This window comes from Hippocampus zosterae, chromosome 9 (genome assembly GCF_025434085.1).
Source record: "Hippocampus zosterae strain Florida chromosome 9, ASM2543408v3, whole genome shotgun sequence".
Taxonomy (NCBI): Eukaryota; Metazoa; Chordata; class Actinopteri; order Syngnathiformes; family Syngnathidae; genus Hippocampus; species Hippocampus zosterae.
This window is the reverse complement of record NC_067459.1, coordinates 21,719,009-21,739,367: the sequence shown is the minus strand read 5'-3', so window position 1 is coordinate 21,739,367 and position 20,359 is coordinate 21,719,009. Positions and strand designations below refer to the sequence as shown.

The 20,359-nt window shown below is 49.7% G+C and overlaps 1 protein-coding gene across 1 annotated transcript; it reads left to right on the top strand.

The window, feature by feature from the left end:
- Nucleotides 1–2,277: 2,277 nt before the first annotated feature.
- On the top strand, nt 2,278–19,010 carry rybpb (RING1 and YY1 binding protein b). The gene is made up of 5 exons (XM_052076129.1): nt 2,278–2,499; nt 3,181–3,303; nt 16,285–16,596; nt 16,697–16,795; nt 16,959–19,010. The coding sequence occupies exons 1-5, from the start codon at nt 2,474–2,476 to the stop codon at nt 17,206–17,208; spliced, it is 810 nt and encodes a 269-aa protein (XP_051932089.1). The 5' UTR covers nt 2,278–2,473; the 3' UTR covers nt 17,209–19,010.
- Nucleotides 19,011–20,359: the final 1,349 nt, after the last annotated feature.

The window sequence follows — 20,359 nt, the reverse complement described above, 5'->3', positions numbered from 1 at the left end:
ACGATGGCTCTTTCAATGAACACCAGCGAGCAGCCGTTCTGAAGCGGAGAACAGATCAAAGGCTTTTCAGCAGCTGCCACAAACGCAGATTAAATCAGCGCTTGGACCATCACTAATTTGTTTTCTCCATCACAAATATTCTTTTAGCTACCCTTCGAGCCCACAGGCATCAGATTTCTCAATTGGAATGCTTGGCTATTTGTTTTGGGTACAGATTTGTGGAGCGCTCCTTTTATTATTTTTGGAACTGTCTGCACAAAGTGTCTGGTTATTTAGGGATGCTCATATTCCCCCAGCTATTCGGAAATATCTTGTAAGATTTTGTACCGATGAATGAATCAACAGTCTAGTCTCTTTTAGAAATCCTGCAAAATGTTTAAAAAAAACAAAACACAGCACTTGTAAGAATTAATTACAGAAGCCATAAGACACGCTGCTTTTGCTGAATCGCAGTTTCCAGTTGGCCATCATGATGAGGACCAATTAGCGCATCGTGCACTGAGATAAGCGGCGGTAATCACTGGGTGGAGGGCCGACTTACTTACTTACTTATAAACCGAAAAAGCGGATGCACAATGGGACCCGGCGTCGTGGCGAGCAGCTAATGAGCAGACATGATTCACGCCAGCGTTCCCCCCCCCCCGCCCCCACAGAGAGCCTCGACTGAAGCGACACAGGCCGCCTGGCGGAGCCGCAAGTGCGAAGAAGTGATTAAAAGTGTCTCTTTTGCAGAAGATGGATGAAAGAAAGTCTGAAAGGGGCTCACGGCGGAGTTGTCGGGCGTAAACATTTTCATCGGCGTGGACGTGGCGGGAAATGTCAGGATTTATACAACAGAGGGTGAAGCTTGCTCAGTAAAACTGAAACGTCTTGGCAGGGGTGAACTTGCTTGTAACGAGGACTCCAAACTTTTCACGTCGCACATGTGATGTGATAATGACACTCCCCCAGGTAGTCATTAATGCATCGTGTATAATTGTCCGGGGTGACAACTGCTAAAAACGGGTCACGCGGGGTCGGGGAGGTCAGAATTTCACTTTGCACGTTGCAATTTTATTTATTTTTTGTTCCACTAGAGTTCGGTCCCCACGTGCTTTTAACAACCAAACAAGTCAAAATGTGCATAAAAATTGAACATGTTTTTTAAGGAACCGTTCACGCTTTCAATGGACTTTTACCTGTAACAATGTGAAATTCAACATTCTTATTCGTATCTTGCAACGCAACTTGAATTTTCGTTTAAAATGGCTTGAACCTTATTTATGATCATCAAGTCAAGTCAAGTCAAGAGTATTTCTCGAGCACTTTCAAACAGCGGCCCGGTAGTCCAGTGGTTAGCACGTCGGCTTCACAGTGCAGAGGTACCGGGTTCGATTCCAGCTCCGGCCTCCCTGTGTGGAGTTTGCATGTTCTCCCCGGGCCTGCGTGGGTTTTCTCCGGGTGCTCCGGTTTCCTCTCACATTCCAAAAATGTGCATGGCAGGCTGATTGAACACTCTAAATTGTCCCTAGGTGTGAGTGCGAGTGCGAAATGGTTGTTCGTCTCTGTGTGCCCTGCGATTGGCTGGCAACCGACTCAGGGTGTCCCCCACCTACTGCCCGGAGACAGCTGGGATTGGCTCCAGTACCCCCCGCGACCCTAGTGAGGATCAAGCGGCTTGGAAGATGAATGAATGAATGACTTTCAAACAGCCATCGCTGCATACAAAGTGCTGTACATGGTACATGGTACATGATTTAACATACACAATAAACAGCAAGACGAATCGGTAATAAAGGCGGTAGAAAGCACCCAGCAGTAAAATCAAGAACATTATTACCAAATGTCAAGTCTGATGCTATACTACACCACTCTTGACATATATACAAAGATGATTAGTGGGGAAAAGGAATCGTACTGCCTGTAAGAACTTGTACATTTATTTCATCATATTGTATCGTATGCTAAGAGCGTATGCAAAGTTCAAAGAACGTTTGATTAAGTGAATGATGAATGAGATGAAAGGGCAGCAATGGAAAAAGTTTTCACTTCTTCCGACTCCCTCTGAACATGCACTGTAATGTATAGGCGGGCCAATTGGGTTTCGACACCCTCAAAAACGTGCCATCTTTTTCAACTTTGCTGCGATAATGCCGGGTTGTAAAGTCTTTGATGTGCGGGGTGAACTAAGGCGAAGACTTGTCAAATATGCCAGCGGTAGTTGTGAGCTGGGAAATCTCCATCCTGACTTTTTAAAGCCCCCCTCGCGCCGCGATTGGACGAGAGCGATCACGTGACGCAGTGCAGTCAGTCTCTGTGCCGTGCCTGGAGCCAGCGCTGAGTGGAGCCTGTCTGCCAGCAGCTTCAGCAGCGGCTCGATCTGGAACCCCAGCACACTCACTGACAATTCAACGAGCCCCCCCCCAACCCCCTCGCCGCCACCCCCCCTCTTTTTTTTTTCCTTCTTCTTATTTGCCGAGGATTATTGTTCACCATGGGCGACAAAAAGAGCCCTACCAGGTAATGCGATCGCCCGGCGGACCAATCTGCGCTCGCTCGAGGCGTCGCGGGCTCGATCTTTGGACGCGTTTCCTTCACTCGGGGATCGTTGCTGCTTTTTTTTTTTTTCAATCGCCGTGCCACAGCTAGCTAGAATCGTGCAGTCACTATGGCGGCTTCTCGCGCCCCACAAGCCCCAGTCCCTTAACAAAGGGATTTTTGCACGGGCTGCGCCTGGCATTCTCTGAAAGGCTCTTCCGTCTCTAGGCAGCGCGCTGTGGCCGCCCCGATGTCGAATCGGACATTGTTTAGTATCGGCGCGACACGTTAAGCTTCGATGCCGAAAACGACGAGCGCTGCCTGGCTAGGCTAACTGGCGAGATCCAATCGGACGGCGTTTCGCAGTCGTCCGCTCGTCAGCAATTAGGGAGATTACCGACGAGAGCTCCACTTTGCGGGATAGCGAAGCCCCCAAATTCGGCCACGAAGCCCCGCGCCGTGCCTTGAAACGTCTGATCTCGCCCCCCCCCCCCCCCCCCCCCCCGTTCGCACGGAATCGCCGCTTCGTGGTCATTTCGGGATATGTGTCAATAACGGGCTTGCACGTCTCAACTCACTAGAACGCGCGCGCGCGCGTGTGTTTGTGTGTGCGTGTGTGTGTGTGTGTGTGTGTGTGTGTTTGTGTGCGTCTTGTTTGTTCAGGCCAAAAAGACAAGCCAAGCAAGCTGACGACGGCTACTGGGACTGTAGCGTCTGCACCTTTCGGAACACAGCCGAGGCTTTTAAATGCAGCATCTGCGATGTGAGGAAGGGCACATCAACAAGGTATCGTAGCGCTCGCTCGATTTCTCCCCCCCCGCACCCCTCCCCTTTCTCTCTGGAAGCAACGCACCCCTGGTGCGTCGATATTTAGAGGAATGCAACTTTGATCGACAGCGGGACTTTGTAACGGCCGCTTAAGATTGAAGGGTTTGCTCGGATTTTAAGGTTGTCAGTAAGGTAAGGCATGTGAACAGAAGTGTGTGTTGAGGTGGGGAGGGGGCATGCTGGTTGAAGGTGCTAGGATGGAGAAACGGCAGCGGAGTGGGGAAACTGTGAAAAGGTGTGTGCGCCAGTCTACTCGGTTCCATACTAGTTTGGATTTGCTGCTTAATTGTGCGCGGCATGCTTGTGCAGTGTTCAAAGAAGGGACATTGAAGAGATGGACATCCGTGTGTGTGTGTGTGTGTGTGAGTGATTTGGTGGCCAGCACAGCGTGATGGTTGTTTTCCACGTCTTCTTCCGCATGTACTCCAGTTCCTTTATTCCGTTAAGGTGATTGCAAACGTCTGTACCAGTCGGGTTTACATGGAGCCTTTTATTACATTTAGTGAATGAAGATTTATGGTCACCCGTTTTACTTATAACGTGATTTTATTTTTTCCATTCATCAGATCAGAACAGTAGCTGTGTTCGCGTTTTGAGACTTTTGCTTCAAGCGACGTCTTGATAAAACCGAGTTCCAAGTACTTTCAAACGAGTTCTGGTCAGACGCCGCCCATTTTAACCTGCGCATATAATGACGCCATGTTAACGTCAAAATGGAGAAAGAGCAGGGCAGGCGCCCGTGAATTCAAATGTAATTGCATTTCGATTCAGTTTTTTTCATTTTGACGGGTTTGTTTCATTCCGACGGGAATCCGGGGCCCCCCGTGTCAACTTGCTCTGTTCAGTGAGAAGAAATGTTGTGGTGACATTTCTCAGAAAACAACTGAGACGAAAACACCCAATCACACGTGGTGCTGGGATTCCCTTCAGGTTCTTAATAAGGACGCCCCCCCCCCCCCCCCGCTTTCCTGGCAAGCGAGTGTTTTCGATGACAAATAAGTGTGCGGCGCAACTTTTGTTTGCGCTCGTCATGGGTTGCGCGATGAGACTGAAACGCAGATGAGTCATTTGTGGTTTTCAGACGAGCCCTTTTGGCTTCTAACCTTTCCACTTGTGGGTTTACATCGAGCGTCGGACCAGTCAGGCCCCGGGGGGGGGGGGAGCGTACCTTTGCTGTTTGACTGAGAATCCGAAAGGTGGACTTCCAGCATAATAGTCTGCCTCCTCCCTATCCCCCCCCCCCCCCCCCCACATGTCCTTTTTCCCCGGCAGCGTGCTTCGGAGCACCGCGGCTGATGATGCATGCCGAGCACGCTCCGCATAAAAGCAGGAAACGGATCGGCGCGTCCGAGCTGCCCCGCCGTGGCGCTTTTGGCAAAATTTCCGCTGCTTTCTATTTGGCCGATGACATCAGCGCAGTGCTCGTGGCGTCGATCCGTTTGATGTGAGAGCAAAACCCTTTGATTCGGGCATTTGTTCCGTCGTCGTCGGCTGGCCTTTCATTTTAATGCGTACCAGCGCCTCCCACTGAATTCAATTATGGAGCATCGGCGGAGGCATTTCGCCGTCATGTCGCGGAGCAACCGTCTCGTGTCGGTTGGCGTTTTAAACGGCTACGCGCTTCTTGCTCCGCGATGGAGACGCTCGTCCGGGGCTGCCTTGAGCAAAGTCGTTTGGTGTTTCTAAGATTCGATCGGGCTGGCGTGACGCTGATTTCAGAGAAGAACTTTGTCCACGTGTTCCTCTGTCGATCCGGCCTCGCGTCAGCTAATTTGATTTTTGTAGTTCACGAATTTTTTGTAGTTCACGAAAACACAAAAGCTCCCGCTTTTGTGTTTTTCTGGCCTGGCATGGGGCTGAGTTGAATGGATGCACGTTTGATTCTCGCCTCCGGTTCTGAGCGCGCAATGGAAAGGGGAGCCAAGTGAGAACGCGAGCTCGAATAGGCGAGAGGATGCCGTCATTCCCTTGAAGAGGTTAAAAATGAAACTTCATGAGCATTTTTGAAACGCCGACACGGTGTTTGTATTGTTGTGGGGCAAAGTCGGCACAACCGAGGAATGAAGCGGCGTCCTTTTACCTTGATGCGCTTCAGCGGGAGATCTGAGCCAAATCGACATCGTGTGCGCTTAGCTTGCGAATGCGGATCTTCGTTTTGCTCATTTGATTTGGGAGCCGACTTGCGGCGGGCTCTTTGGGCGTCGTGCTCACCATTTCATGCGTCAACCGTTGACAAGAGTCACAATATTAGGTGCAATAATTTGCTTGGCAACACCATACAGCCAAATTATTTTGCCAACTTTCTGTTGTTTGTATCTGATGCTTAAATATACAAAAAGGTATACAAAAAAAACTTAGAAGATGGTCTTCGTTTGCAGAATCCAGCATATTTCGATCTTGGGGCTAAATAGTGCGAATTTGTGAGAATGTGACTTGAATCGGGTCTTCCTGCCCACTTTTTTTTACGTAGACGGAGCCGTTAAATATTCAGCAACGGCAAACTACACACGGGACCGATCCCCTTATTTAGTGGGCTAATTTCAAACGCACGACTTGGCTAACTCGTAATGGCGGCTCTCGCATTGGCCGAGTGAGTGTCCCGTCTTCCGTTGACATCAGCTGTCGCCGTCGGTAATACCAAACCATCCCCCAAATCACGTTCCATCGTTAGTTGCATACACAAAGCGATCGCTAATCCATCAAAATATCCTACGGCGCCGGCTCACATCGGCGAGTCGCCGGCCGGCGGCCATTTCCGTCCGGCGGCCATTTCCGTCCGGCTAGCGAGCCGTCGCGAGCGGCGAGTTTCCGCTCGCGACCGCAATTAAAAAATAAAATAAAATAAACGGGCTTACGCAAGTGGAGAAGAAGTCGCTTCCGGTCTGCGGCCGGTGACCGTTTCGCTAAGCGTTGCAGCCTTTTATTCCATTTCATTCTGATTCCGCGATCGCAGTATTGAGTCGCAGCGCTGGCCCATATGATGTGTTCTTCAGAGTGGGGGGGGGGGGGGGGTTCTGGTTTATTTCCGTTCCCCTTGAAGGCACGTTGTATTATGTTACGGTCTCCAGAGCTTGCACTCTAGCGAGCGTTCAGAGAAGCATCTGTTGGAGTCGCAGCGGCTCATCGTTGCGAGCGAATCGGAGCGTCAATCCTCGCGCGGGAAATTTGGAGCCGACAGCGCTGTGACGGTTGAATTCACGTTCGATAAAAGCCAACAACCGCACGACTCGGTCGGTCGTCGTTGCGGACGTTGCTCGAACGAGTCTGGGGACGTTTAAGGCGGAGGAGACCGTATAGGATTCATGATTCATGACAGGAGGATTCATGGACAGGTCAAAGGTCACCCCGTGTCCAAGTGTGAGCTTGGGGCCCCAGGTAACCGTCATGGCCGCCGTTTTCATTTGTCTTCGCTGAGGCAAAGAAATGTGTGTTAACGAGGGCAAACTCCGGCGCTGACATTAGCATCTGGGGACAGTTCCTCCCCCCCATCTGCGTGCAGCCTAACGAACCTGTTGACCCGGTCCTGCGCGGTGATGTAACTCGATACCCGGGGAGGCTAAATCGAGCCTCTACCTCTGTGACTGCGAAACAAGACGGCCGTCTGCCTTTTTGCACCTGACCCCGATGCCCCTTCGCTGCTCCGTTCTTCGCGAGATGTTGGCGCTCGTCAACATTTTTGCCGTCGGAAGCCCAGTTTTGCAGAGTTGTGCGCTTTGGACTGGAGTTTGTTTAATCTGCTCTTCTGGGAGCACCCCCCCCCCTTCCCAGGGGGTGAGAAAACCTGAAGAGCCCTCTAAAGTTGATAAATGGGAGCCATCCCGTGAACTCTTAAGGTGCCTCAGTCGGGCGACTGCAGGGGTGCCACCGTCTCCCTTTTTCGCTGATTTTTCAAATTGCTTCCATCCAAATGAAATACTTTGGGTGTGATGTCAAAGCAGGGCTCCGTCGAGAAGTTGTCCGAGCGGCGCCGCGTTCATTGCTGCCGACGAAAGACAAATGGAATTCACAGAAACAATCACATTTGGGAGTAGCTCGTTTTTTTTGGTCGTGATTCCGTAGCCGTCGCGGTGCGTCACCCTCTCTGTGTGCTTGTGAATCACGTTCGGGCGCCGGGTGTCAAACGTAAGGCCCACGAGCCGGGTTTTGGCCCGCCACATTTTTTTTTCGGTGTGTCCCGCGAAAACAAATCAAACATTTGCACGGCGCTTGCTAAAATCTGCACCAAAAGAGAGAGATTGTGGGCATTTTTTTGTCGCCAAACCCATGGCAGTAAATTAAATAAGATTTTTTTTTTCCCGATTTTTTTGTTGATATAGTTTCAGTCAGAATGGTGACAAAAATGAGTTTGACACCCCTGCAATGGAGCGACGCAAAAATCTGCGTAAATGGTGTCAACTTTTTGATGGGATTTTTTTTTCTTTTGTCCCACCGCCCCCCCCCCCCCAAAAAAACAACTTGCAAAGCTGTGAATTGATTTCTCATTGCTGTAAAACAACGGCCGTCGCATAATTGACTGTTGTGACATGCGCGGGTCAAAAAATAATGGGACACGGAAATGACCTCATGCCGCAGATTTGGACAATAAATGTGCTCACATTTGGTGTGGCGCTCGGATTCACGCATTCGAAACTTTTTTCAATGCAGAATATGCCAAATTCTCGTGGACACTCGGTGCCAACGTCTCTGTGAGGCGGAAAGATTTCTTGTCGCCTTCATTTTTTCAAACATTGCGGCAACGGCTACGGGAGTCGCGTTTTTGGTGGAAGAATGCAAGCCGGAGTGACGGATGAAATGAACATGAGCAATGCCCAAGTTCTGATCGCGCTTCGGTGTGTGCTTATTGGAAAGTAAAGGATGAGTGTGCCCCCCGCCCCCCCTCCACCCCCTGCCTTTTTGTTTTGTCATTCACAATCAAGAAGATGGTATAATCCATCCACTTCGCAACTGTCACATTTAGACAAAAAGGTTTTGGAAAAATTGTGTTACGTAAGTCGGGTACGCCAGCGCTCAATTTCTTGTCTTACCCCCCCCCCCCCCACCCGACCCCCACTTGCCCCTTTGCGCCGCTCATAGCAAACCAAGCGCCTTTCCTTCTCCAGCATTATCAGCATCTACACTCCAATCGTAAAAAGCGGGTGTTTTTGTGGGGCGTCCTCATCTTTTAGACGCTACTTGCCAGATTTTCAAATCTTCATGACTATTTTGCGGCGTTTGACAGAGCGCAAGCGATTCGCAACAATCGCTGAATTGTGGCGCGTACCGTTCAATGGCAAAAGAGCACCGTGCAAAGCAACTGAGGGAAGTGCGGTGCGGTGGAGGGGTGTCCTCCAAAGAGTTTGTCAAAAAGACTTCTGAGGACAAGCGCAAGAGAGAATGAGGGCATTTGTCAATGTGAGTCACCGCTCGCCGAACATAAAAAAAAAAAAAAAGCAGCATACAGATCGAGAGGAGATTATTACTGGGCTAAAGCTTTTGCGCTCGGCGAGAGCGTGCGCGCGCGTTGCAGGAGAGGCGGACGGACGGACGGACAGGCGGGCTATGGACGGCTTTCAGCCTGGATGTGCTCATTGAGGCCAAGAGTCTCAAGGGGCTCCAAAGCAGAATGATGCACGTCATTATCCATTGAGCGGGAGCTGGTGCCAACAGTCCCCCCACCCCCCGCCCCCCTCGTCATCCCAGCGAACGGGCTTTCAACACGCACGATCCTTACTCATCACAAATGTCCGCCGCACTTGAATGAATGCTTCGTGTTGTTTGAGGAATTCCGTTAGAGTGCGAGACTCAACTTGGCTTTTCGGAACGTGCCAGATGGCAAAAAGGTGTGCCGCGACGCTTCCTCGCAACCGCTGCTCTCAACCGGACCAACGCAGATGTTTCTCGGGGATTGGGGCCCCCCCCTCCAGACTTGATTTGATTCATTTCAATGCAAAGCATTGCATGCAGATGACCAGATCAGCACTTTTATTTTTATGTTACATTTGTGCTAGACGGGGCGGCCCGGTAGTCCAGTGGTTAGCACGTCGGCTTCACAGTGCAGAGGTACCGGTTCGATTCCAGCTCCGGCCTCCCTGTGTGGAGTTTGCATGTTCTCGCCCGGGGCCTGCGTGGGCTTTCTCCGGGTGCTCCGGTTTCTCCCACATTCCAAAAAACATGCGTGGCAGGCTGATTGAACACTCTAATTGTCCCTAGGTGTGAGTGTGAGTGTGAGTGTGAATGGTTGTTCGTCTCTGTGTGCCCTGTGATTGGCTGGCAACCGATTCAGGGTGTCCCCCGCCTACTGCCCGGAGACAGCTGGATCGGCTCCAGTAGCCCCGGCGACCCTAGTGAGGATCAAGCGGCTCGGAGATGAATGAATGAATGAATGAATGAATTTTGCTCGACGTTCAAATGAATGCAGACATTTGGCTTTTCAACGTCTCATAAACATAAATGACCGCGTGCACACTTTAAAAGGTCGGACGTTTTATTCCAAATTTTGTACTTGTACTCACTTGCGCGTGACATCACATTTTTTTTTTTTTGTAGAAAAGATTCGAATAATAATCGTGTTTTCGTGATGGCCAGGCGGCCATTTTGGGGTGCGCCCAACTTCCGTGGCTTTCGTTGAACCAATCATTGAGCTGGATGAAGAAAATCCCCTTTTGGTTGTGTGAAGTGCGTCCTGCTCCGCCAAACGCTCGCTTCTGACTTGCCCACGAGCACATTCGCTTCAGGTTTAGTGACTGACTACAATCTCGGGAACCGTAAAAATGCAACGGCCACACTCTTGAGTTTTGCTTGAACTGCCTCGCCCGGAGTTCAAATGCGTTCGTATTTGTTGCGGTTTGAAGAAAATGACGAGTGCCTATCCGGAGAAAGTCATTTTCACATACAAAGTAAAAAAAAAAAAACAACAACAACTATGTATCCTGTCTGCAATGTCTCCGCTGTGTGGATTAAGTCGCTGTTGGCTGCTTCCACGATGGCCACGGTGGGCATTTCTCACCATTTCACCTTTGCTGCTTCCCATTCAGTTTGATTAGCGCCGCCGGTTTTTTCTCTCTCTCTCGAGCCAATTCGATTTTATTTCACTTTCCGCCATTGGAAATTGGTGCCGGAAGAAACGTGCGTTGGAATGCAACGTTTTCCACCAAATGAAAAGCTCTTCTAAAAAAAAAATGGAGTAAATCATAAACAAAACAAAACCAAAAAAAAAAGCACCGCCATCCTTGTCCATCTAGGACCTGCTCTCTCAATGTTGTGTGTCAAGCCACGTGTTTTTTTTTTTTTTTTTTGTAAACAAGAGAATTTCATCTCGCTTTTTAAGAGAGACACTTTTTTGTCCATGTAGTTGTGTTTGATTGCATCTCACCTTTCATCTGTTTAATATGTCTTCTGGCGAATTAAAGGTGATAAACTTCGTTTTCATCCGCCTTGTCCCCCCCCCCCCCCCCCCCCCCCCCCGGCCCCCCAACCTGAAATAAAATATGTGTCCTTCTCCTCGGCCGTTTGCTCCGGCCCATGTGGCCGCATTTCGCAACCGAAATGAACCCGAGCCCAAATGATGGTACCAAGCCGTGCCGGTGTTTTGTGTTGTGTGCTGGAATAGCCGCTTTTTTTATTCCTTCTTTTGAAACGAGCCCAAAAAGGGGATGCAACGCTCGCATTAAAAGCCCCGAAATCCTGACTTGCAAGGGGCGAGATGAAGCCCTGAATGGAAAATGCTTCTGTCACCAAGTGAGAATGGAGAGAGGGAGAGAGAAGCGGTCGAGAGAGCCGGGCTTTTCTTCGGGCACTGTCTGTCCTCATTTAACCTGCTGAGCGCGCTTACACACACCCACACACACACACACACGAACACACAAATGACTCGATCCAATGTCACAACACTTTTACACTTGCCTTGATCAATTAGACCCTGAGAGGGGGGGGTACACCAGATGCGGTTTTATTGATCATGCCGTGGCGCAGTGACGCATCCAAGTCACAATGTAACCTCAGCTTCCTTCCATCCATCCATTTTCTGAACCGCTTAATCCTCACTAGGGTCGCGGGGGGTGCTGGAGAACTATCCCAGCCGTCTTCGGGCAGTAGGCGGGGGACACCCTGAATCGGTTGCCAGCCAATCACAGGGCACACAGAGACGAACAACCATCCACGCTCACAATCACACCTAGGGACAATTTGGAGTGTTCAATCAGCCTGCCACGCATGTTTTTTTTTGGAATGTGGGAGGAAACCGGAGCACCCGGAGAAAACCCGCGCAGGCCCGGGGAGATCATGCAAACTCCACACAGGGAGGCCGGAGCTGGAATCGAACCCGGTACCTCTGCACTGTGAAGCCGACGTGCTAACCACTGGCCGCCCTTAACCTCAGCTTTAAAAAAAAATTTTTTTTTTTATGCATTTCTTTACAGTCAGTGAAGCTGCACACTATACTGTACCACACACACACCTAAAAAAAATGCTCTGCAACAAGGCTCGCTTCACAATGGTGGGGGGAGGGGGGAGGGGAGGCTCCCATGCGTCCGCATAATCCTCAAAGTGTCATGCAAGTGTTGACACAGATGAATGCGTGACGATCATTTGTTGGTTCATGCTTGTCAGCACATGACGGGGGATCTTTTTGTAGTTCAACCAACCCCCGCGGCCTCCCCCATATGCGCCCGCGGAAGGGAGGTGCCGCGAGATCGGGCTGCTTGCGAGTCATGTGGCCACCAGCTCTGAAGCTCGCCGAGCAAATTGGCGCGCATAACACAGACGCAGCCTTTTTAGGGGGGGGCTAAATGTCACAGAATTTGACTTGACTGAAAATCCCTTTTCCCGGCGTTAACTCTCCCGCTCCATCTCGATCTCTTTCACGCGCTCTCTCTGCGAATCGCGTTCTGTGTGTTCTGACGGGCTTCAAATCAAGAAATACAGAGCTGCAGAGTTTTCTCCATGCCAGTCGCCACATGTTTCACTAGATCAGAATCAGAATCATCTTTATTGGCCAAGTATGTAGAACACACAAGGAATTTGTCTCCGGTATAACACGCTGCACTAGTGTCATCGTAAACAACAAAATCATTGAAGCATTTTAGAGTAACCAGTAGTTTTGTAGTACCATTTTGTAGTACAAGAAGAGTGACTATGTCAGTGACTGTTTAAGGAGTTAATGGCTAGAGGGAAGAAGCTGTTTAAGTGTCTACTGGATTTGGTGCGCATGGATCTGTAGCGTCTGCCTGAGGGGAGTGGCTGGAAAAGGTGGTGGGCAGGGTGCGGGGGGTCCAGGAGGATTTTCCGTGCCCTTGTCTTGATTCTTGCAGCGTGCAAGTCCTCAAGAGTGGGTAGGGCGGTGCCAACGATTTTTTCCGCCGTCCTAACTGTCCGTTGAAGTCGGATTTTGTCCTTTTTGTCCCATGACGGGCAAACATGGACATTTTGCGCGCGGGGGTGAACTTTGAGTGAGCGAGCGAGCAAGACAGCCAGTGGCTATCGCACACTTGACACTTGACGTACTGCGACGTGTGATTGATTGGCACAAGTTGCGAGAATGCTCGTGTTGCTGTGAGTCTTTCCGGTGGTTTGGCTGGGTCGCCAATCTTTCCTCACAAAATGCGAAATGTTCTTGACACAAAAAACAAAACAAAAAAAAACTCTTGACAAATAGTACCTGAGCTGAGAAGCGTAGCTTCACTGATATCCGACTACGTAAGGAGCTTTTCAAGATGGCACCAGTAACTTTGGGCCTTCCAGTCACGAGTGACACGGTGGGTCGGGAGGGGGGGGGGGGTGTCAATCGTCCATTGCAGTGCAAAGGGGGCGGCAAGATAGCGTCAAAGGATTTCCCGCTGCGAGGGCTTGCGCTCACTCCACAAGCGTCTTGGCAGCGAGCAGCAGCGTGTTGGGAGGAGCAATTTCAACAGTTGGACTCCCCGCTTGGGCCTCCTCTTGCAAAAGCGTTCTCACGCTTTATATTGGATCGCCTTTGATTTTTCTTGATTGATTTCTTGATTTTTCATATTTAATGACTATCAATGTCGCTTGCTTGTTTTTTTTTTTAATGCTGAGGGCCATGGGGGTGGGGTGGGGGAGGTCTCCAAAGTGACTGTACACCAGCTGACTCTCGGCAAGAGGTGCTCGTCACTACACCGCAGCGCTGTGAAATATAATGAACTGGACCGAGTTTAGACATGCTTAATAAAAAAAAAAATTTTTTTTTTTTTAATTGACCCACGTTGTGCGTTCACATTTGCCCGCCAAGTCAAAAAGTCAATGTTGCTGCTGCAGCACAAAATCGGCGAGCCCACAACGTAACCGCAGGCCATCTCCTGCTCTCGTTGCAAACCATGACGCACATCAGCAGTGTTGATTTTAATCAATATCCCCGCTCCCCCCCCCCTCCCCCTTGATAAACAAGCATTTGTAATTAATTCCCAGCCCATTACTGGACATACGATTCAAGCCATGTCAAAGAATTGCGCTATATTGCGTTTTTTTGTTTGTTGTTTTTTGGTTGTTTTGTCACTTTGTGTTTGTTGTTACGTCGTGTGGACCTGATGTGGATTTTTTTCAGCGTTTTTGGCCACGACATTCATCAAGGAGGAAACTTGGTGCTTGGCTGTGCTTGGTGGTTGCGCCTTCTCGACAGCATGGGTATACCAGCACTGTTTTTGCCTGGGAGGAATGTCGCGCCATTTGACTGTCGTTGCTGGACAGCGATTGTGTCTTGCGCCTGTAATGGGCAGCATTTTTCACAGCCCCACTTTGGTCAGCGGAGAGATCGGTGCTGTTGAACGGTCTGGGGCTGGATGGATGTAAGACTTGAGGAGCCGACGATGAGAAGAAAGGAGCGTTAGCGTGGGGCGCCGATGCGGATGTAGAACTGGGAGTTGCGGCTTGGAATTTGAAGCGGATTACGTGGGACAGGAGAAGTGAACTAATCTCTTTTCGTCAATGGATGCTACAGCTTCGTGTTTGCTTTCAAAACTTAGCTTGTAGCAGATGTGTGCACGTTTTCAGCATGACGTCTCTGATCCACTGGTGAAAGGACATTTTGATCCTCTCCTCTTTCATCTATAACTGCTTCAGAGAACAAAGTGTCTGCAGAAAAGTGGTGAAGATTGCACGACTGTCTGTGTCCTTCCTATGTGTTGTGTTATTTTTGTTATTTTGACTTCAAAATGGCGCCGTGTGAGTGGCTGCATTTCCAGCAGCTCCTATATTTTGTTGTTCTACTTCTTTCTTTCATAACTTTGCTGCTGTGAATCTGGAATTTCTCCATTGCGAGACTAATAAAGGTTTTTCTTATATGGAATCCTGATGCGCCATTGGCCGAATGTCCATTTTTTGTACTTCTGGAATCAATCTGGGCTTCCCAGCCTCAAATCATGGCCGCAAGTAAGAAAATCTCGGGAAAATGTTCAGGTCGTGGAAGGAATGTGATTTTAGGTACTTTGTGACGAGTATCGAAACGCGAAAACGCTGATCCACACATCGTGGAGTCAATATTCATTATTTCTGGACTGGTTTTGGGCTGGAACAAAATGACAAATGAGTCGTGGTACTCGATTGAACCGCAATCCGGGCGAGGGGAATAATAGGCGGGTTGCGCAGCACAGCTAAGACACACTTGTGGACAAAAAGGGCCTTTCTATTGCTCCCCGAACTGGTCGCTGGGGACTCCTCGGCTTGATGGTACATTTTACAAACGAAAATCCAAGATGAGATGAATCTTTTCAGTTCGTATTAGCATTTATGAGCCCATTAATGGTCCCCGAAGGGCAAGAGCCCGGGGGCGCCGTCTAACCATGCAAAAAAAAAAAAAAAAAAAAGAGCCCACGGCTCATCATCATTCGCGACAGCTGCTGTATTGATTTGAGAGCAGTGCGAAGCATCGTGACATGATCCTCTATTATGGCCTCATTGATTGACTTGTGGTCAACTCCGCAATCCCGCCCGCTGCGCTTGTGGTGCAAGTGTCTGAAATAGCCGGGGGGGGGGGGGATTAGATGCTTTTGTTGCGGGCCGCAGAGCGCTAATCTGACTGTCTAATGTTTGAAAGCGTTGGCCAAGCAGACTACAAGGAGTGTTCGGACTCTGCCGAACTCTTGAACGGCCTTCGCGCGCTTGCTTGCGAAGCATTTAAATGTCTGAGATTTTTATTTTTTGAATTTGCGAGTATGAGGTTGTATGGATCTGCATCGGGAGCCGAGGTGCTGATTTTTTGGTTCTTATCCTGGGCCTTTTGACTCTTCTCGAATTATTATGACTTTGTCCGCTTGAGCAACGTTTCTGTTTATGCTAGCTAGCTAAGCGGTGCAGCAGCTCCATCGCGTCTCGACTCCGTGACAAATGGGGGGGGGGGGGGATTAGATGCCTTTGTTGCGGGCCGCAGAGCTCTAATCTGACTGTCTAATATTTGAAAGTGTTGGCCAAGTAGACTACAAGGAGTGTTCGGACTCTGCTGAACTCTTGAGCGGCCTTCGCGTGCTTGCTTGCGAAACAATTAAATGTCTGAGATTTTAATTTTTTGAACTTGCGAGTATGAGCTTGTATGGATCTGCATCGGGAGCCGAGGTGCTGATTTATTGGTTCTTATCCTGGGCCTTTTGACTCTTGACTTTGTCCGCTTGAGCAACGTTTCTGTTTATGCTAGCTAGCTAGCTAAGCGGTGCGGCAGCTCCATCGCGTCTCGACTCTGTGACAAATGGGGGGGGGGGGGGCCGTGCCTGCTGTAATCAGATTAGAAGACCTCAGCGATGTGTTGCAAATGTCCCACCTTGCGATCCCCGCCATTCGTTTCATGACGGCCGCGCTCTAATGAGATTAGCTCTCAAACAGCGCCGCGCGAGAGCTACCGGGAGCGGTGGCCTTTTTTCGCGCGCGAGCTGCTAGCTCGTTGCCTGTTGCGTGAGCGCACTTGGCCGCGGGGGCTCCATCAAGAGGGCTAATCCATAGTTGGCTGTCCTCCAACAGGAAACCCAGGATCAACTCCCAGCTGGTGGCCCAGCAGGCGGCCCAGCAGTATCCGATGCCGCCCCCGGCTAAAAAAGAGCGACGGGAGCGAAGCGAGCGCCCAGATAGGGAGCGGGCGGACGGCGAAGGAGAGAGCGCGGTCGGGGAGGCTCGCCCCGAAAGCGAGCGCCCCGAGATAGTGAGGCCCGAGAGAGACACGCCTCCTCCCGAGAAGGACAAGAGTGACAAGGAGCAGCCGGTCCAAGACAAAGCCGACAGAGAGAAAGACATCATCCCGTCCATCACAAAGAAGCCCGGCATCAAAAAGAGCAGGTGAGTGGGCGCCGAAGTGGGAAGGAGACTTTTCTTTTTTTTTTTTTTTTTGCTGGGGGGGCCCGTCGCCTGACCGCTCTTTGCGTCGGCCCTCCCCCAGACCCAAATCCGACAGCCACCCGAGTCCACCCAGTGACAAGCAGAGCATACAGTCTGGCAAATCGGCAACCAAGACCAACAAGAACAATCACATTTCCAGGTCTGTGTCTCACGGCCCCGCCCGTAAGTCAAGGTGTGCCCGCTGTACATTGATTGCGGGCAAGGCCGCGACGGATGCGGCGCGAGTGGGGACGGCGCGCTCGTCGACGCGGACCCCCCCCCCATTACGCCCGCCCAAGCCGCTGACCTTTTCTCTCCCTCAGGCCCAAACTGAAGAACGTGGACCGCAGCACGGCGCAGCAGCTGGCCATCACCGTGGGCAACGTGACGGTGATCATCACAGACTTTAAGGAGAAGAGCCGCTCCTCGTCCACGTCCTCGTCCACCATCACGTCGAGCGCGGGCTCCGAACAGCAGCACCAGAGCTCCGGCTCGGAGAGCATGGACAAAGGCTCGTCGCGCGCCTCCACGCCCAAAGGCGATCTCTCCGCGGGGCACGACGAGTCCTTCTGAGGGCCGGCACCCCCCCCCCCCCCCCGTTCTCCGTTGACCCCGCCCACTCGACCGCCCTTTTCACACACCCCCCCACGTTGGACACGATGGATCGCAAAGGGGGGGAGAGCCTTTTGACCCCCCCCCCCCCTTCCCTGCTGCCTCCGTTCCATGACCCACCTGGATGCGGCCTGGAGGAAGCTAGCGCGGGTGCACTCCGGCGGGAGCGGGAACAGGAGCCGCGGACTACACGAGCGTTAACGCCCATGCTAGCGTCAAGACACTTGTACGTATTGTTTTATATTTGGACGTGGATTGTTGAGGCCAAGTCGATCTTTTAGTTTTCGTCAAACATTTCTCCGCCAGGCACAATAACCACCCTCGTTTTGTTATTATTATTATTATTATTATTTGTACCCTTATTTATTACCCGTTGCACCTGTATTCTTTGATATTTTTTTCCTGATGATGTTGACGCTAGGCTACTTAGCTCTGCCGACCGACCGATCGTTCCCTCAGTGTTTTTAATGCAGTTTGAAATTATGCCAGACCACACGCACCCACACACACACACACACACACAAAAAGGTGCTAGATACACTGTGAAAAAAGTTTTTCAGATCTCCCAAATCGCTCAAGGTGATGAAGAATCCGATTGAACGCGACTCCCTTCCCTCCACAATACCGTCTCACTCTGAACACTGTTGGGACCTTCCTCGTGGCTGCCGTGTGCGTCACAAGTCCAAATACTCCACTTTGAACGAATAATCTTATCCAGTATTGTTGTGTCCTTAACTGTACAGTGTAGGCTGTTGTGTAAAACACTAAAAGCTGTAGGTATTTGCTCCGTTCCCGTTGTGCAAATGTTGAGTTTCCCGGCTCGAGGTGAAGTGGAAATTGGGAGTTTCTCCCGAGGCGACCGAAGGAAACTTCGGGTGTGCGGGCGGTCCCCTCTCGGTGAAACCGATGCGGGTCTTGTCTGCGTTTTTCTCGTGAAAAAAACCCGCGAGAAGCGACTGCAAACCGGTTGATTTCTTGACAGTTTCATGTCGTTCTCGTTTCTTTTTTTTATTTTTTATTTTTTTTGGGCTCGATCTTAATTTAAAGGCCGCGGTCATCCGCAGGCGAACCTCCAATCACAATCGCGCTTTCCTATTTTAGAACCGCGAGGCTTGTCCGAGGGTTCTCATTTCACTTCCACCCGACGCTGATACGAGAACAACCTAATTTCCTTTTTCCCTGTATGAAATTGTATAAAGAATAAATGTGTATATGATATCTTAGTTTTATTTATTGAAGGACCAAAGGAATTTCATATTGACATGATACATAGAGGAATAACAATTTGAAATGCAATTACTGCAAATTATCTAATGTTTGAGATGAATAACAGTTGAAATAAATAAAGACTAATATAATCCCTGTTAATGGTCTTCTTCTTGTTCAATCTTGCTGTGCGCGGCACACCGGACACGGGCTGAGTGGACCCCCCCCAATCCCCAACTCAATGTAGATGTAGCCCCACGCCGCAACAGCTCAGGTTATGACCGAGGTCCATGCCGGCAAAATTTGAGGGCGCCATTTCACAGGCACTTTCTCACCAAGGGAGAATCATTTTTTGCAACTCAACTCGTATCATTTATTTCTTTCAGACATTTTTGCTCTTTAAGAAGTGTCTCCAATGTCACTGTGTGCTTTATTGCGTACAAAATAATGCCATCAGTGTTCAAAGTGGGGGGGAGAAGCCAGGTGAAGAAAATGGACTGAAATGTTGGATTTTGTTCTTGTTGTTGTTCTTGTTGTTTTTATTTTTATTTTTATTTTTTTATTTTTTTTACAAAATAACCAGCCCCCGTTTTGTCATGCAATCTCGTTTGGCTTGCCTTATCTGCCGCCGCATGGTAGCGCAAGCGAAAAGATTTTTCTTCAACTTTTGTCAAATGGTCATCGCAGTATACGATGCATCGCTTGTACATATCGTTTTCACACCTGCAAACCCGACGAAATGGCAAACGAAGCTGAAGTCTCTCGCCCCTCGTTTCCTCTCCGCGCAAGCATTTCTGTTCTTGTGTGCCACCAGTAACCTTAATTTACTGTGTAAAGATGGTTACATTTTTTTTTTTTAGCTTTGTTTGTCAGAGATGCAAATAGAGAGCACGCTCCGTGTCTTGTACAAACTCATTTCTTCCTCTAAGATGTCTTGTGCAATTGCTTTTGGAATTGATTGCTCCGTTTGAAAAGAAAGGCGGGAACATTTGCCGGACAGTCGGAGAATCCATTTCTTTGTTTAATGCTTTGCCTTTTCCTTCTTGGGTTTGTTTAACGTTGAGCCGATGTGTCATTGTTCCTCCCACTTCCACGTTTCTGGTGTGGAAACGTGCGTAGCGGATCACGGCTTTCTTCGTCCAGCTTCTGATGTTGAAATAGGACCCGTTCCTGGCATGTGCACGATTTCGCGCTTATCGGCTAACCTGATCATTTCTCCTCTTGCTTCAAACAGAAATGTCTATTTATGAATTTTGCTTGTAGTTTTTCACAAATAAAAAATTGTTGGAAGTTTTCTCCGTTTTGCTGTCTGCTCTGTGTCTTTCCGCACAAATGCAACATGAGCGTCTCTGGCCGGGGGCGGGGCGCTTTATTGATTGAGCTGTACTCTGGGAGTGTTTGTTGGCACGAGTGTACTCACACTTGACATGAGCGAGCCCATAAATTGTTGACAAGAGCTTTCAATCATCCGGTCCCTCTTCCCCTTCCGTCGCAGGCCGCCAATGTAGAATCTCCTGCCAACTGCTGACTTCCTTTGGGACCAAAAATCCCCTCCTTAACCTCTGATCCTTCAATAATGTTGAACCGAGAAGGCGTTTGCCTGTTTAATAATATCATTTCATTAGTCTTCTTTCCGTTTTTTTCATCACCTTTTTATTTAATTTGTCATGTACGAAGAGTTGGCTTTTCAGTGCGGTTATACTTATTCATTTGGAGTTGTCACTGGCGGAGCTAGAGGGGAAAGAGGAGGGCCGCCCAGCCTTTTTTGACCCACGATCGACTTTTCACGATGAACGGGGGCTGTCATGGTCTGTGTTTTGGTTGGATTTAGCGTTGTGTTTTCCCCTGTTCCCCTTTCTTCATGTCTTGTTTGTCTCTTAAGGTTTTTGTGCGCGCCTGTTCCTGT

Excerpts from the sequence above, each read along its gene's own strand:
- rybpb (XM_052076129.1), top strand. The coding sequence starts at position 2,474 with ATGGGCGACAAAAAGAGCCCTACCAG. Across the intron at positions 16,597-16,696 it reads CCCGGCATCAAAAAGAGCAG|ACCCAAATCCGACAGCCACC; the intron begins GTGAGTGGGCGC and ends GCCCTCCCCCAG. Across the intron at positions 16,796-16,958 it reads AAGAACAATCACATTTCCAG|GCCCAAACTGAAGAACGTGG; the intron begins GTCTGTGTCTCA and ends TCTCTCCCTCAG.